At 29.9% G+C, this 15,405-nt stretch overlaps 3 protein-coding genes and 1 non-coding gene across 4 annotated transcripts; all 4 read left to right on the top strand.

Annotated features, from left to right (window-relative positions):
* Positions 1-171: 171 nt before the first annotated feature.
* Positions 172-2,634, top strand: LOC125862377 (pathogenesis-related protein STH-2-like). Its single transcript, XM_049542428.1, has 2 exons — positions 172-419; positions 2,310-2,634. Exons 1-2 carry the CDS (start codon positions 242-244, stop codon positions 2,606-2,608), a joined length of 477 nt encoding a protein of 158 aa, XP_049398385.1. The 5' UTR covers positions 172-241; the 3' UTR covers positions 2,609-2,634.
* A 1,297-nt stretch (positions 2,635-3,931) lies between these two features.
* On the top strand, positions 3,932-6,133 carry LOC125863434 (uncharacterized). The gene is made up of 2 exons (XM_049543629.1): positions 3,932-4,321; positions 4,763-6,133. The coding sequence occupies exons 1-2, from the start codon at positions 3,944-3,946 to the stop codon at positions 5,987-5,989; spliced, it is 1,605 nt and encodes a 534-aa protein (XP_049399586.1). The 5' UTR covers positions 3,932-3,943; the 3' UTR covers positions 5,990-6,133.
* A 4,269-nt stretch (positions 6,134-10,402) lies between these two features.
* On the top strand, positions 10,403-13,032 carry LOC125862068 (auxin-responsive protein IAA13-like). Its single transcript, XM_049542044.1, has 4 exons — positions 10,403-10,647; positions 11,584-11,873; positions 12,290-12,407; positions 12,680-13,032. Exons 1-4 carry the CDS (start codon positions 10,430-10,432, stop codon positions 12,747-12,749), a joined length of 696 nt encoding a protein of 231 aa, XP_049398001.1. The 5' UTR covers positions 10,403-10,429; the 3' UTR covers positions 12,750-13,032.
* Positions 13,033-13,530: 498 nt separating this feature from the next.
* TRNAS-AGA (transfer RNA serine (anticodon AGA)) lies at positions 13,531-13,612 on the top strand. The gene has a single exon. It is a non-coding gene; the product is annotated as a tRNA-Ser (tRNA).
* Positions 13,613-15,405: the final 1,793 nt, after the last annotated feature.

Genomic DNA, 15,405 nt, shown 5'->3' with positions numbered 1-15,405 from the left:
GTATGGATAGGGCATTTAGAAAAAAAAATGCACTGATATAATAAAGTCAATAATGGAGTGCTTTGAATGTTGAAATTTAGAAAGTTGACTAATTGACTCAACTCTAAAGTCTCACTCCAAAATTTTCCTATAAATACCTTCTCAAATATTTCATTATCCACATAGCTCAAATCTTTCTCAATAACTATAATAATCTTTTTTATCATTTTTTTAAAAATTTTAGACAAAAATAATATTAATTATGGGTGTTACTACATATACCCAAGATATTGTAGCACAAGTTGATGCAAATAGGATTTTCAAGGCTTTGGTTCTTGATGCAGATAATATTATACCAAAATTGATGTCACAAGCTGTTAAAAATATTGAAACTATTGAAGATCATGATGGAAGCATCAAGAAGATGAACTTTGTTGAAGGTATTAACTTAGCTTTTTTAGTACTGATTTGTTTATGTTGAAGATATAATTAAGTAAAAATAGTGTGTTCTTTCTAATAATTTACGGTTTTAGATGGGTAATTATCTAATTCAACATAATTTTAGAGTAGGATGAGGTCTTGATTAGTTCGAATGTACTGTGGTAAGATATTCAGGTAAGATAGAATATGTTGAAGACATAATTAAATAAAGTGTGTTATTATGATTTCTTTATATTGACCTATATTTTTAAATAAGATGATCATACTATTATATTATAGCTAAAAGTTATATTAATTGTGACAATTAATCAAATAAGGTAGAAAGGTGATTTTTTTCATTACAAAGAAATGAGGTTAATTAATTTTTCTGATGACTTTATAACTACGCGATGACCCCTTTATTTTCCACAAATAAGTTTAGAAAAATTACGTACATTGGGTAATATATTGAATATTTTATATGTTTATTTCTTTATAATTTCTTGTGAAAATCTTTACTCAAAAGTCGTTAAGGAAAAAGTCTTTTGTGATGACTTTTTCCAATTTTTAGAAAGTTGCTATGAAAGTTCCATTTCTTGTTTGTGCTTCATAATTTTCTAAATTCTTATATAATGATTATATTGAAACGCACAAAAGTAAACTATAAAGTTGAAAAAATCAAGTCCAATTTAACTTCTCCAACATTTGAAAAATAGAATAGTTCAAAAATTATAATATAGTATAGATCGAAAACAAAAAATATTTAAAGACGGACAAAATTTTATAGCAAATCTCATTTAGCTATAGATTAATGATAAATGGTAAGAAAATTCAGTTATGTAGGAATTGTTTAGCGACAAATTAACTAGGAATTACCGATAGTTCCAGATAGGGGTGTACATAGCCGGGTTGGTTCGGGTTTTTCAAATATCAAACCAAACCATTTGTGTTGGATTTTTAAATATATAAACCAAACCAAACCAAACCAATAAAACTCGGGTTTTTCAATCTCGGGTTTTTTTGGGGTTTTCGGTTTTTCGGGTTGTTTCGGGTTTTTCCGGTAAAGTATTCATACAAACATATAATTTACTTGTACTTCAAATATTTCTTTAGTCCTACCAAAATACAACTATCTAAGATGTTTCTTAAAAATATAACACAATATGATATGATTAATGACACTAAAATATCCAACAAAAATAATAATAATGAAATCACGTAAAACAAAAATTGCAAATTAACAAGTCATAATGAAAATGATCATAATTTAAAAGTACTAAATCATGCTAAAATTAAGTTTAATAAGTATTAGTTACATGACTAAATATTAAAGAAAATTAAAATTAGATTATGTATTTTAATTGTCTAAACCAATGTAAAAACTAAAGAACAAATATTCAATATTATTGTCATTCTTAGTGTTGAATTGATTTTTTTTTTTTGGCATTAGTATTAATTTAATTTTGATTTAAGCTTTATTATAATTACCAACATCTGTGGACTATAATCTTTATTGTCTCATTCATAATTCTAAGTTTCAAACTTGAAATAATATATTAAAAGATAAAAACTATATGAAAAAGTATAAGAAATATTTAAAAATTATATCAAAGTAAATATTTTTATGTATAAAATAAAATTTTAAAATTATATATATATAATGTTGGGTTGGTTTGGTCTCAGGTTGGTTTTTTTTAGTTAAAACCAAACCAACCCAAATACAGTCGGGTTTTTTTTTTTCAAAACCAAACTAAGTCAAACCAAACCACTAGTCGGGTTTTTTTTCGAGATTGACTCAATTTGTGATTTGATTCGATTTTCGATTCGATTTTGTACACCCCTAGTTCCAGAGCTAATTTCATATTTTATTATAGTGAAACAGACAAAAAATAATTTTTTTATGGTGGCAGGATATCCAATAAAGTACTTAAAACACAAGATCCATTTCATTGACAACAAGAACATGGTAATAAAATATTCATTAATTGAAGGAGAAGTTCTTGGAGAAAATTTGGAACATATTTCCTATTATGTTAGATTTGAAGAATGTGAAAATGGAGGGTGCATTTGCAAGACAATAAGTGAGTATCATACAAATGGTAATTGTATAGTCAAAGAAGAAGAAATCAAAGAAGATAGAGACAAAGCTATTGAACTTTTCAAACTTGTTGAAGCATATCTTCTTGCTAATCCTTTTGCCTATGTTTAATTAATGGTTTTAATTTATTAACTTTTCAAGAGTTACAACTTTAATTTTTGGATTTTTGGCTTTGAAATTGAGTAATGCATGTGTGTTGTGTTATGTTGTTGAACACATAATTAATTAAATTAGAGTTTCTTTTTCTAAGATGGCATTTGTGTGATAACACTAGATAAATTGTTGTTGTGATTTCTCTCTAACAACTTAACATTTTTATGAGATGGTTAAATATTTTAATATAATACTAGAGCAGATAAAAGCTTTTAGCGATATAAATTTCACCATCACTTATTATCAAAAAGACTTCAAGAGAAGAGTGTTTTTGGGACATAATTAAAAATAAATATTTATAACAATTTAAGCATTTAGATGAGATCAATGATCACACACTTCAATGATACAACTTTTTAAAATAAACCATTACATTTTATTTATCAAATCAAATAATATCACATCAACACAGAATTCATGGAAATATAATTTAGTAGATTTTCAAACATTCCTAATCGATCCCTTTTATTCCAAAAGGACTTTGTTTTATAATTTTATTACTTTATTTTGGCAAAAGCAATTACAAGAATGATGAATACATAGTTCATGTCAATTACTCTTTTGTTCCTTTTTGAATTGACCACTACGTACCAAACAATATTTCCAGCATCTGCCTTTAGTTTCCAACGTTCACATCAGATATTGAATTTCAAAAGCATAGTATATATCATACATACTTTTTCCCTCCTACATAATATACCTGACATTCTTTCTTTTTCTTTGTTAATTAATTTATGTGATACTCTTTCTTTTTTTTTTAATTCGTCTAAAAAGAGTAATATCTTTTCATATATTGCAGTAACACTTGGAGTAAATAGAACAAAGGATAATTGATGACATATGAAACGCGCAAAAAAAATGATAATTTAAATGTGCTTTTAACCATCATCAATTTTAATTATAAAAAAAATAATTAAAAAATCCTAAAATACACATGTAAACAATTTTTCACATATTAATGACAAGTTTCCTCTAAAAACTAAAGGTCCAGAATTATTGACTATAAATTAAAAAGATTAAATTAAAAATTACAAATCATCCAAATATGTTAATAACCTTAATGGTCAAAAAAAGAAGTTGAATTCAATTACTATTTCCCTTTGTATTCTATTATTTTTCTTTAATGTCCTCTAAAAAAATCACCTTCCTCTCCTTCCCCAATTTTCCTTGGGGGTCTTCTTCCACGTTAATGCCAAATTCTTCCCCTCGTCGTCCCATCAACGACGGGCGGCGAGCGGAAATATAATTTTCTATTCCACCATCATTATCAGTCATCATCATTCGCGTTTCAAAATGCCTCCCAAAATGGGAGCCTTGAAACCTTTTCAATTATTGGAGGTAAACATCATCTCCGCGCAAGATTTGGAACCTATATCCAAGAAAATGAAAACCTATGCGTCCGCGTGGGTCCATCCTACCCGAAAACTCACCACAGGGGTTGATACCGAGGGTGGTAACAACCCCACATGGAATGATAAGTTTGTTTTTCGGGTAGATGATGAATTTTTACAGCAGGATACTTCTGCTGTACAAATTGACATTTTTTCGGTACATTGGTTCCGTGATTCGCTCGTGGGGTCCGTTCGTGTCCTCGTCGGAAACCTTATCCCTCCTCCCACTAGGTTGCAACATCAACAACATCATATTGGTATGCGTTTTGTTGCACTTCAGGTTTGTTTCTTTCTAGTATTTGATCTTTTTATGAATATTTGTTTATGTGAAATTGGAATGTTGCATGCATTGCATGCATGCATGCATAATCTTCGTTTCTGAAATTATCCCTTTATTTTTTTTTTCTACGTTATATATTTTTGTAGATGAAATTGTGGAATGTAACATGTCCAATATTCTTCCATCTCCATTGTTTGATGTTCATTCTATTTTGTTTCTAATATACCCTTTTTTAAATTTCATATTTTTTGTAAAATGAGATTTCATTATTTTTGTGTGTTGAAATAGCTTCTTGTCAAGTAAAATTCAGACAGACAAATTGAAACGGAGGAAGTATGTTACATGATGGTCCTTGCCTATAATTCACTATTTCTTCGAATAAATATGTGCAAAACTAGCATTTAAAAGTTAATTTTTTCTTTTTTTTTTCTTGAGATATAGATACGTCGTCCCTCAGGGCGTCCTCAAGGAATATTAAACATTGGTGTGACATTACTTGGTGGTACTATGAGAAGCATGCAACTATACAGACAACTAAGTATGTCAGCAGTTGGATATCGCGATTTAATGGATGAAGATGCACATCTACCCAACTACGACCAAAAAACCCTAGATGCTCAGAAGGACGATAACAACAACAATATTGCCACTACGTTAAAACCTATACTACGTCGTACAAGGAGTGAACGTAGCGAACGTGTCACGTTTGATAGCGCCTCGATGGCTAATAGTTCATTAGTTGCAGCAATTCCCCACAAAAAAAAAGTTGTGGCTGTTGAAAAAGAAAGTTCAATACTTAGTATTTCATTTGAGCCACCAAAACATATGATGAAGAAAAAAGGTAAAGCAAGTTCTGTTATAAGTGGTGCAGAATTAAGAGAAAAGCCCAAAACAAATAATAAAAAAGGTAAATCTGGATCAGTATTAAGTGATTCAATTGTTAGTAAAGAGTCATCTTGTTATATACATAGGCCCAAGCCCAAAGATGATAGGCCCAAGCCCAAAGATGAAAAGCCCAAACTAAAACTTATAGAGTTAGAATTTGGGGATAAAGAAAAGCCCATTAATGAAAAGAAGGGTGGAACCGATTCACCGACGACTAAGGTAGTTGATGAAAAGTCCATTACAATAAAGCCCAATAAAGGTTTGGGCCTAGATGTAAGCCCAAAAGAGAGACAGACAACAGTTATTGGAAAGCCCATGTTAAGAAATAATGGTGGGTTTGATTATGGAGGCCCAAAAGGGCAAAATGGGACATTTGTATTTGGAGGTCCATTAAAGGCCCATTCAGTATGGTCTGATTCTGAAGTTGGGCCTTCACCTTCTGAAGTGGCTGCTGCTATTGCTGAAAAGAAATACCCTTTAGAAGAGGAGAAAAGTTCTGTTTTGGATGGTTGGAGTATAGATGAAAGCGTTGAAGGGCTCCGGTCGAAGCTCGAGAGGTGGAGAACCGAGCTACCGCCATTATATGACCGGGGTATGGCGTCGAGTAGCTACCATTCAATGGGCCGGCATACGAGAAGCCATACCGATGGTGGGAGTGGGCTTTTTTCTTGTTTTGGTAACTTTTATGGTTATGAATGTCAATGTGTTTGTGGAAAGCCCAAAAGGAGAAGAATGAATCCAAAGTTTCAAAGCCCATCAGTTGGAAGCAGGTCATGGATGTAAAAAGCCCAAGAAAAAGCCCAAAAGAAGATTTCAAAGGGCAATTGTGATAAGGGAAAGGAAAATGAAGGAAAATACATTATTTGCAAAGAGAAAATATTTATTATTATTGTTTTTAATTAATAAGATGTTGTATTATTATTTTTTTCCATTTTGGTAAACTTAACCGAACTATAATTCATATTGTTTTATAGTTCATCACTGAATTCTTTCTATTTTTTCCGAAGCACATATAGGTCAGATTAGACGTGTTTATCAGTCAGTTTCATATGCCTTCTATGTATTTTGGTTCAGTATGGAGGAAAATATTTTCTTATATTTCCATCAAGAAGATTTTTAAGTCTTTTATATCTATGTTATATAATTTAAAATAAGTGTAATGTGTAAGTTTGTCACACAAATAATTTTCCTTTGTCACCTTAAGCAAAAAAAATTATGGAGTGCATTGCTTAAACTATAATTAATTAAAAATAAGTGAATAATTTTTTTTTGGGAAAAAGGACAAATATACCCCCGAACTATCGTTAATAGTATACAAATACCCTCCGTCATACTTTTCGTTCATCAGTACCCATGCCGTCCAAAAATCAGTGCACAATTGCCCCTCCCACTAACAGAATAGTTATTTGGTACACGTGGCGCCATCCTACGGCTCAACCCGATTTGATTAATTATTTAACTCAAAATTTAAATACCCGCCCATTACCCATTTAACCCACCTAATTTACCCATTACCCACACAAATAAACTATCTAAAAACCTCAAGGAAAAGCCCCAATACCCGTTTGCATGATTTTATTTGAAGATTTTTGTTAGTAGTTCACATGATTTTGCTGAGGAAATTGTTTGTCATGTTTAGTATGCGTTTTTTGAGGATTTTTTTTGCCTGAGCTTGTGTTTGGTGGCAACTTATAGCTTGAAAATTACTTGTAAATCATGTGGAAGATTGAATAGGTGAGCTGTTTTTCGAAGTAAATCCAATTAACTTTAGCTGGTAATCGATTAATTAATTTTCTTTGCAGTAATTTTATTGTGTGAAAGTTTGATTTGTTAATTATAATTTGCGCTTTACCTAATTTGTTGAAAATTAAAGAGGAAGCGTAGATCTATGAAGAAATTAAGATCTCTAGTTTTTCAGTCGAATACATCTCTAATTTATTCTCAGAAGTTGTATATGTGCAATGAATTTTAGGTGTTTCTGCGAATTTATCTTCTCAAAATAAATGATTTTCGCTCTGATTTCTGATTTTGCTGGCTGCTTCTTCGTTTGTCTCAACGAAAAGGTCAAAAAGCACTCGCACACGTATCTCCGCCTCTCGATTCCTTTTATCATTTGTCCAGATCTGTAAATTTTTTCTTCACATAGTTCGTATAAAATTTATAATTAGTGGAGTAATCACTCCAAATATGCTGAAATTTTATATGAGCTCTTACCTAAAATTTCTTATTTTTTTCCTGAAACACACGTTTTTCTTCAATTAGATATTACTACCAAACTAGAGAGAAGATGAATCACTGTGCAATTCAACAAGGTGCTTTCGCCACCTGTGAAGACATGTGAGCTCTGTTTCTTCAATTTCTGATAAAAAGAACGCTGTTGTTTTTATTTGTGTGGGTTAAATGAGTAATGGACGGGTTAAATGGATAATGGGCGGGTATTTAAATTTTGGGTTAAATAATTGATCAAATCGGGTTGAGCCGTAGGATTGAGCCACGTGTACCAAATAACTATTCTGTTAGTGGGAGGGGCAATTGTGCACTGATTTTTGGACGGCAGGGGTACTGATGAACGAAAAGTATGACGGAGGGTATTTGTATACCATTAACAATAGTTTAGGGGTATATTTGTCCTTTTTCCCTTTTTTTTTTATATCAAAAAATTAATTTATCTTTTTAAAAACTAATGATGATTATGCCTATGGGACCCATATATGTTTGCCATTGACATAAACACTCTTCAAAATGATGAATTCTTCCTCTTCAAGTTTCATTTGCAATTTCTCACTCATCATTTTTCAAATATATATTTTTTTTTAGTCTCTGATTTGTGTTGCCATGTTTTTTCCTTTATTTACTGGAAAGTGTTTTTCTATGTCCCCTACCTTTTTGTAGAAATGTAGATATTGTGATTTATTTTCCTTGGTAGATCATATAAAATAAGTTGAATTTAATTAGATTGTGTTTGAACATGTGATATGAAGTCGTTATTTTAAATTATTATTTAAACGTGTGATTTGGAATCACGATTTTTCTTAATTATTTTATTTTATATCCAATGTCTGGTGTTTTGTATCTATATTAGAAGTTTAGAACTTGATTAGTTCGAATTTAGCCTTCATTCAGGAGAAAGCATTATTTATCAAGAAATTTTTCATATTCAGAATTTGAATTTGAAATCTCATATTAAGGAAAAACACTCATTTTTATTGCATCACATCCGTCGGTGATATGCTTTGATCTTTAATGAGCATAGTTTTATACAAGTTGACCTTAAAATTAGTTGGTGTTAACTTTTTAAAGAAAATTAATTATTTATTTATTGATCTATATAAAGCTCTCTAATACTGGCATTGTCTCTAGAAAGCATGTTTATTAATTGAGTATTATATTACATTTTATTAAAAGTTAATTTGGACAGAATAATAATAATAATATTTGATCCGACAAAGATCATATCTAAGATACAAAACTTTAATGTGGTTAATTTAATTATTAGCTTAATAGTACTATCAAACATGAATCTATTTCGAGCCTGCAAAAAATATCATTGTCGCATAAAAAGTTACTACTTCTCCGTTTTCTTTTACTTATTTAGTATGGATACGATAGATATTGAATTATTATAACAAAATAAAAAAAATTAATGTCGTAATTTTAATATAATAATTATCTAATCTCATTCACTTCCCTAGCTAATTTTGTGTCTCAGTGTCGGTGTCGATCGATCCATAGCAGAGTACTTTTGTTGTTGGTGTTCCTTATTGCATGGTTCAAAGAGCACTTGTGTATGTGATGCAAGTAAACGTTTATGAAACAAATTGTCGTAAAGTTTTAATTTGTTCTTCGTCAAGAAATGTACTCTTTTTTGCATAATAGATTAATGAAGAAAATGTCTTATATATACTTTCTTTTGAATATTACTACATGTTAAAGGTGTTAGCTAGTATAATATAATTAAAATGCTTCTTGAATGGTCGGAGTCATATTTCTCTATTATAAGAGTATATGTAAGTCGATATTGAACAAACTATGATTACAAATTTACCATACCACAAAATATAGTAAAATCAAACTTCAAAATATTAAATCATACCGAGTTAGTTTGGTATGATCATAGTATAGTATAGAGAAGTATGATGACTTAGATAAAGAAGGCTAATGGAGAAACCTCATTAATGGTAAGTCTTTTAGATGCCTATAAATCTTAATAAAGCATTTGGAATGACATAAAACAAAATCAAGGATTTAGAAAATCTTAGTTAGTCAAGTTTAGGTGTCTCAACTTTAGCATAAAACTCATGGGTTAATGTGTAAAAGGTTGATTCTTTTCACAAGCCAAAAGCTTAGTCTAGACTATATACTGTTTTTTTGGCTTCAATATACTTTATTTATTTACTTTCTTTGTGTTGTTTGTCTATTATTTAGAAGACAACTATCACTTACCCTTTTGCTTTCAAAAAGATAGACCTAATAGTGGTTTTGGCCATATATGCACCAACTTAAATTAAACAAAACAATTTTTTATAGGAAATATTTATAAAAAGAAAAGGGTATATACATAATCTTATTCCTACCAGAACAAAAAGCAACATAGGAGGAGGTAATTTTTTTTTATCAATTAGTAGCCCTTAAAGGATAAAAACAATAAATTATTGAATTTTCAAGGAGTTGAGGAAATTATTTTCTTTATTTCTTAGTTCGGTGTTTGATATTCATTTAAGGTCCTCTTAATTTAAATTTGTATTGGAATTTTCACTTTAAAAGGAAAAAAAAATGCTCCCTGGAAAAATAATTTCATCTTTAGCTGAGCTTTGAATGTGAAGTAATACTTATCACTTCTATCGTAACTTTTTGTTATACTAAAATTATATTCATTGTAAGTTTAGTCCCAACATTTGGACAAAAAAGTGAATAAGAAAGAAGAAAAGTTCTTAAAAGCTATAGGGAACATAGAAATAACACATTCAAGTACATATAATGGCAAAAAGAAAATTGAAATGATTTCAAATGAAACTTGAAGAGGAAGAATTCATTTGTTTACTCATTTTATTTAATAAAAAAAAGAGCTTGGCTCAATGGCAAACATATGGGTCCCTAATATAATATTTTTTAAACATTTTTATTATTATTAAATTAATTAATTATCTCTTTATATATATATGATCACTTCATTCTCATTCATTTCTTGAACTTCAATATTTGTAGTTTGTCAAAAATTGGAAAATGCGTTCAGAGAGTAATTCATCTTACAGTGATGAAACTGGGCTTGAATTGGGCTTGGGCTTAGGCCCACGTGTTACAAAGACTAACAAATCATCAACAAAATGGTGTGAGTATGGTAGAATTTTGACTGCTAAAGATTTTCCTAATGGATTTATTACAAGGCGATTTAATAATATTTGTACTGATGAGAATATTGGATCTGCTTCTACAAGTGCCAGGTAAATAACTTTTTTGTTCGGTATAAGTTTATGTTTTCGTATCGTAATATTTCAGAAGTTATTTCTTGTACTTAGCCTTATAGAGCTTATGTCCTGGCTAGGCATAAGTTCGATTGTTAGGAGCAATAGTTAAAGACGAAGGATAAAAATCAAATATCAGTTCGCCATAATAATTTTTCATTTGTTTTATGAAAAAGGTTTATGATCTTGAAATGAAAGGATATGATGTATAATTAAGTTTTTTTTTGGTAAATTGGTGATTATTTTAGAAGTTTTTTCCTAAGTTGTGGCTTTGATGAAGTGATTGTTTCTTATTTTTAAGGGTGCGATGGGATGAATGTGATTCTTAATGAAAAATTATTAGTTTTGTGTATGGTGAGAAAACTGGCATAAATAAAGAGTTAAATTTGAAATTTATTATACTATTTATTGAATATTTTTTCAGTGTTTTGATCATCACATTACTCTATTTGGTTGTTGTTGTTGTTTCTTTTCCTTGAATGCTTCCTCTATTATATGTCATGTCTTTTTTTTTAATCTATGTATGTATTGTTTGATATGCATTACTTGAGTCGGGATCTTTTGAAAATAGTCCCTCTCCCTCCAAGAGGTAGGAGTCTTGAAGGGTATAAGGTCTGTATATACTCTATCTTTCTTAGACTTCAACCAGTAAGATTACACCAAATATGTTATTATTATTATTGTTGTTGTTTGGGAACAAAAATCTCTAGATAGGGAGCAATTTCTTTTTTAGGCATGTGTGGTTTGATACCAAATAATTATACAAAAAAGTGATTATCTCTTTACTTTAATTCTCTTTAATTAATAAAATCATTTAATTAATTGGTTCATGCACATTACTATGTTCATATAATATTTTTCTTTAGGTATTAACCTTAGTTATTTCTAACCTATAATTGTATTTTTTTGTAGCAGTCAGGTTGTGGGATGGCCACCAATAAGGACTTACAGGATGAATAGTTTTAATCAATCAAAGATTACAAATGCTGATCATCAACAAGAAAATGGGAACAAAGAAATTGAGAGTTCAAACAAGAAAATTAATCATGGAAATAATACCAAGAATAATGATGTAGATTTTGTAAAGGTGAATATGGATGGACTGCCAATTGGAAGAAAAGTGAATTTGAGTTCTCACATTTGCTATGAAACTTTAGCCAAAATCTTGGAGGAAATGTTCTTCAAATCAACCAAAACTACTAATTGTAAGTTGAGATATCTATCATAGTTACTAAATTGTCTTTGAAATGATCTTATGGTGTTAGTTCTCAAAGGTTATGTTGCTCGGATTTTTCAAAATGACAATAGGTGTATGTCTGATTCTTCAAAAAGTACTGCATTTTTGGAGGATCAGGCATAAGTGTGACAATATTTTTAAAGAGCCCAAGTAATATAGTTCAGAGACTGAATACAATTACCGACTAATATCTTAGCTATAATAAGGATATCAGACACTTGATTTTCCACCCAACGTCTGATATCCGTTTGTGATTTTGATTAATTATAGACTCATTTAACTAAGAGGAAACCTCTCTTTACCCTAGATAGTACATGTTAGTGTGATTTTTCTTGTTAGTGATAGTATATGATACTTAATTGAATTTGTGCTTATTTGAAATAGGTGGAGAAAAGGAACAAGTAACAAAGTCATGTAAGCTCTTGGATGGATCATCAGAGTTTGTCCTCACATATGAGGATAAAGATGGAGATTGGATGCTTGTTGGAGATGTTCCATGGGGGTAACAAATATTTCTTTCAACTTAGTGTTTCTATAGTTAGTTCAAATCTTGACATATATATATACAACAGAGTTACATCATATTTGTTGCTTGCACAAGCTGGTGACATAAGTATTTCGTGGAATTAATCAAAGTACATGCAAGTTAGCCTAGACATCATAATTATAAGAAAATAAACAATCTTGGCTAAAAGTCATTATCGTTATAAGAATCCATAAATTTTAAATTATGAATCTGTTTTTGCTTACATGTTTGTTTGCATTGTCTTGTAGGATGTTTTTGAGCAATGTGAAAAGGCTAAGAATCATGAGGACTACTGAGGCCAAAGGACTTGGTACGTAGAACATGGAGAAACACAAAAGAAAATTGATCTAGTTCACTTAATTAGCAAATGATCAAATGAGACCACAGCTTGGAAAAACTATATATAGGGAAATAGTACAAGTAGAGAAGCAAAGAGTACACATTTTGGGGAGTACTTTCTTATAGTTCCAATTTTTGTTCTTGCAATTATTATTTTTTGTCTAATGTAAGCCTCATTCAAGCTAGCTAGTTCTTAAAACCCCTTATATAATTGATACATATGCTTGCTCGATCCTTATATATTGTTATGGTTCTTTTCTTCATTATTTTGAGAATATCTTTTTTTTATTATTATTGTATTTTCTTTTTATACTACTTTTATATATCGAAACAATTTCTCTACCTTCACAAGGTAGCTAGAGATAAGACTACAGATACATCAGTCTACGACAGATATGTTGTTGTGTTCCTAAGAACTCACATAACTAGGTTTGTGAACTTTAAGTCCCAAAAATAACAAACAAAGACTTTTTTGACAACGTGTAACTCTTGATAAGACTTATAATTAATGCTCATATATCTATAAATCTACATTTGTCGAATCGCCCATGTTATGATCTTCTACTTTTGAGTGTTGTCATTTTGATATTTGACTTATATTTTTCATGTAGCATTCAATCTACAACTTCATCTAATGAGTTATAGAATTTTAACAATGCAAAAGTTTGTAACATTAAACTTAGCTTCATTATGAAATTAATAAATAAATATACCAAATATTATTTATATATATTTAATTTAGAAAATACCATAACATGAAGTGGTCGTGCCGGAGTGGTTATCGGGCATGACTAGAAATCATGTGGGCTTTGCCCGCGCAGGTTCGAATCCTGCCGACCACGCCACGTGTTAGTTTTTGTACATTTTTCTTATTAATTTTTGCATAATAAAAGAATTTTTGTGATGTTATTTCGACCGTTTACTCCGGGCATGATCATAGATAGAAGGATATGAAGATCGTAGATTAGAGTTTTTGTACATTTTTCTTATTAATTTTTGCATATTAAAAGAATTTTTGTGATGTTAATTCAACCGTTTACTCCGGGTATGATCGTAGATAGAAGGATATGAAGATCGTAGATTAGAGTTTTTGTACATTTTTCTTATTAATTTTTGCATATTAAAAGAATTTTTGTGATGTTATTTCAACCGTTTACTCCGGGCATGATCGTAGATAGAAGTATATGAAGATCGTAGATTAGAGTGGAAGATTAGTAGATAATCAAGTGTTGTCTCGCTTTCTTGCCGAATATGCTTGGGAATAGTTTGGTGTGTCGTATTTGTTTATCCGTTCATATCAGTATTAGTAATATTATTTTTGTAGTTTCTTGTCCTACGATTTATATTATTACTGGTTGTTTCTTGTGCTTTGGCTATTGTTACTGCTCTCTGTCTTTTGATTGCTATGAAATGTTTTTTCTATTAGTTGTTTTATCTTTTTTAGTTTTGTATTTTTCTTTTTCAAACTGGTTTGATGTGTTACTTGAGTTTAGGGTCTTACGGAAACAAGCTTTGCACCTCCACGAGATAAGGGTAAGATCTGCGTACATCCTACCCTCCTAAATCTCACTTATGAATTTTACCGAGTATGTTGTTGTTATTACATTGGACAATGATCACCTCGCCGATGCTCTATCAAAACTACCCACACAAGATAAAATTTGTGCACACTCTACCCTCCCTAGGCCTCACATGTGAATTATACTAGATATGTTGTTCGTCTACGAAAAAAACATTTAGGTTAAAGACAAGTTGTATACATTAGCAACAAGTTTACAGATATGAAAGAGTTTAACATCATTCCAATGATTAAATTCTACTTCTCATGGTAACTACATACCAATATTATATCCAATTCATCATATAACAATTTGTTTCTTTTTTAATAAAAAATTTGAAAGTTGACACCATCTTGACAGTAAAAAGCTAGTACAGTATTCATCATTTGTTCTAATTTAATTCGTTCTCAATAGCCACGAGACGATCTATCTCTTGCATTGCCATATTCAGAAGGGGGGATTGAATATAGAATCCTCAAATTTAGTTTTGCCTCTTCAATCCTTGCAAAACCATACATTTCAAATTTGACACCATCTTCTCTGTTAACTCGAAGAACGACAAAAGGCATTTGATCTCGATTACAACTATTCATGGCACAGGATTGATACAATTTATTGTAATTGATTATAATTTAATAGTTAATTTTTCTTTTTCAATTGACAGTATAGTATTTCTGTAATATTTTGTAACAAAAAAATAAATATATATAAATTATTGTACGTTACATAACAACACAAATATTTAAATCTCTTTTATTGATTATAATTTAAAAACTTTTTCAATGGAATCAATTGTTATAAACTATCAAAATTATCCTAAAAGTATTTAAAATAAAATTAACACTTCACTCATTGAATATGTCAATTAGAGTATCATTTTATATATATATATATAATATTTCGTAATATTTTTAACTACCAAAACAATATTATAATGATCGTAAGACATTCAAAGTTAAGTCAATATTTTTAAATAATTTAATTAGTTTGAGTTTGAAATGTTTATTAAAGGGAAAAAGGTCTGAAATATATCCGAACTTTGACCGAAATTATTGTAACAATATCGAACTTTGGAA

Source organism: Solanum stenotomum, chromosome 4 (genome assembly GCF_019186545.1).
Source record: "Solanum stenotomum isolate F172 chromosome 4, ASM1918654v1, whole genome shotgun sequence".
NCBI classification, from domain to species: Eukaryota; Viridiplantae; Streptophyta; class Magnoliopsida; order Solanales; family Solanaceae; genus Solanum; species Solanum stenotomum.
This window is presented reverse-complemented; position numbering and strand designations above follow the sequence as displayed.

What these genes read in the sequence shown, in the direction of transcription:
- LOC125862068 (XM_049542044.1), top strand. Translation starts at nt 10,430, where the DNA reads ATGCGTTCAGAGAGTAATTCATCTTACAGTGATGAAACTGGGCTTGAA. An exon ending in TCTGCTTCTACAAGTGCCAG is followed by an intron (nt 10,648 to 11,583) that starts GTAAATAACTTT and finishes TTTTTGTAGCAG; the next exon opens with TCAGGTTGTGGGATGGCCAC. An exon ending in GTTGGAGATGTTCCATGGGG is followed by an intron (nt 12,408 to 12,679) that starts GTAACAAATATT and finishes ATTGTCTTGTAG; the next exon opens with GATGTTTTTGAGCAATGTGA.
- LOC125862377 (XM_049542428.1), top strand. Translation starts at nt 242, where the DNA reads ATGGGTGTTACTACATATACCCAAGATATTGTAGCACAAGTTGATGCA. An exon ending in GAAGATGAACTTTGTTGAAG is followed by an intron (nt 420 to 2,309) that starts GTATTAACTTAG and finishes TTATGGTGGCAG; the next exon opens with GATATCCAATAAAGTACTTA.
- LOC125863434 (XM_049543629.1), top strand. Translation starts at nt 3,944, where the DNA reads ATGCCTCCCAAAATGGGAGCCTTGAAACCTTTTCAATTATTGGAGGTA. An exon ending in TGCGTTTTGTTGCACTTCAG is followed by an intron (nt 4,322 to 4,762) that starts GTTTGTTTCTTT and finishes CTTGAGATATAG; the next exon opens with ATACGTCGTCCCTCAGGGCG.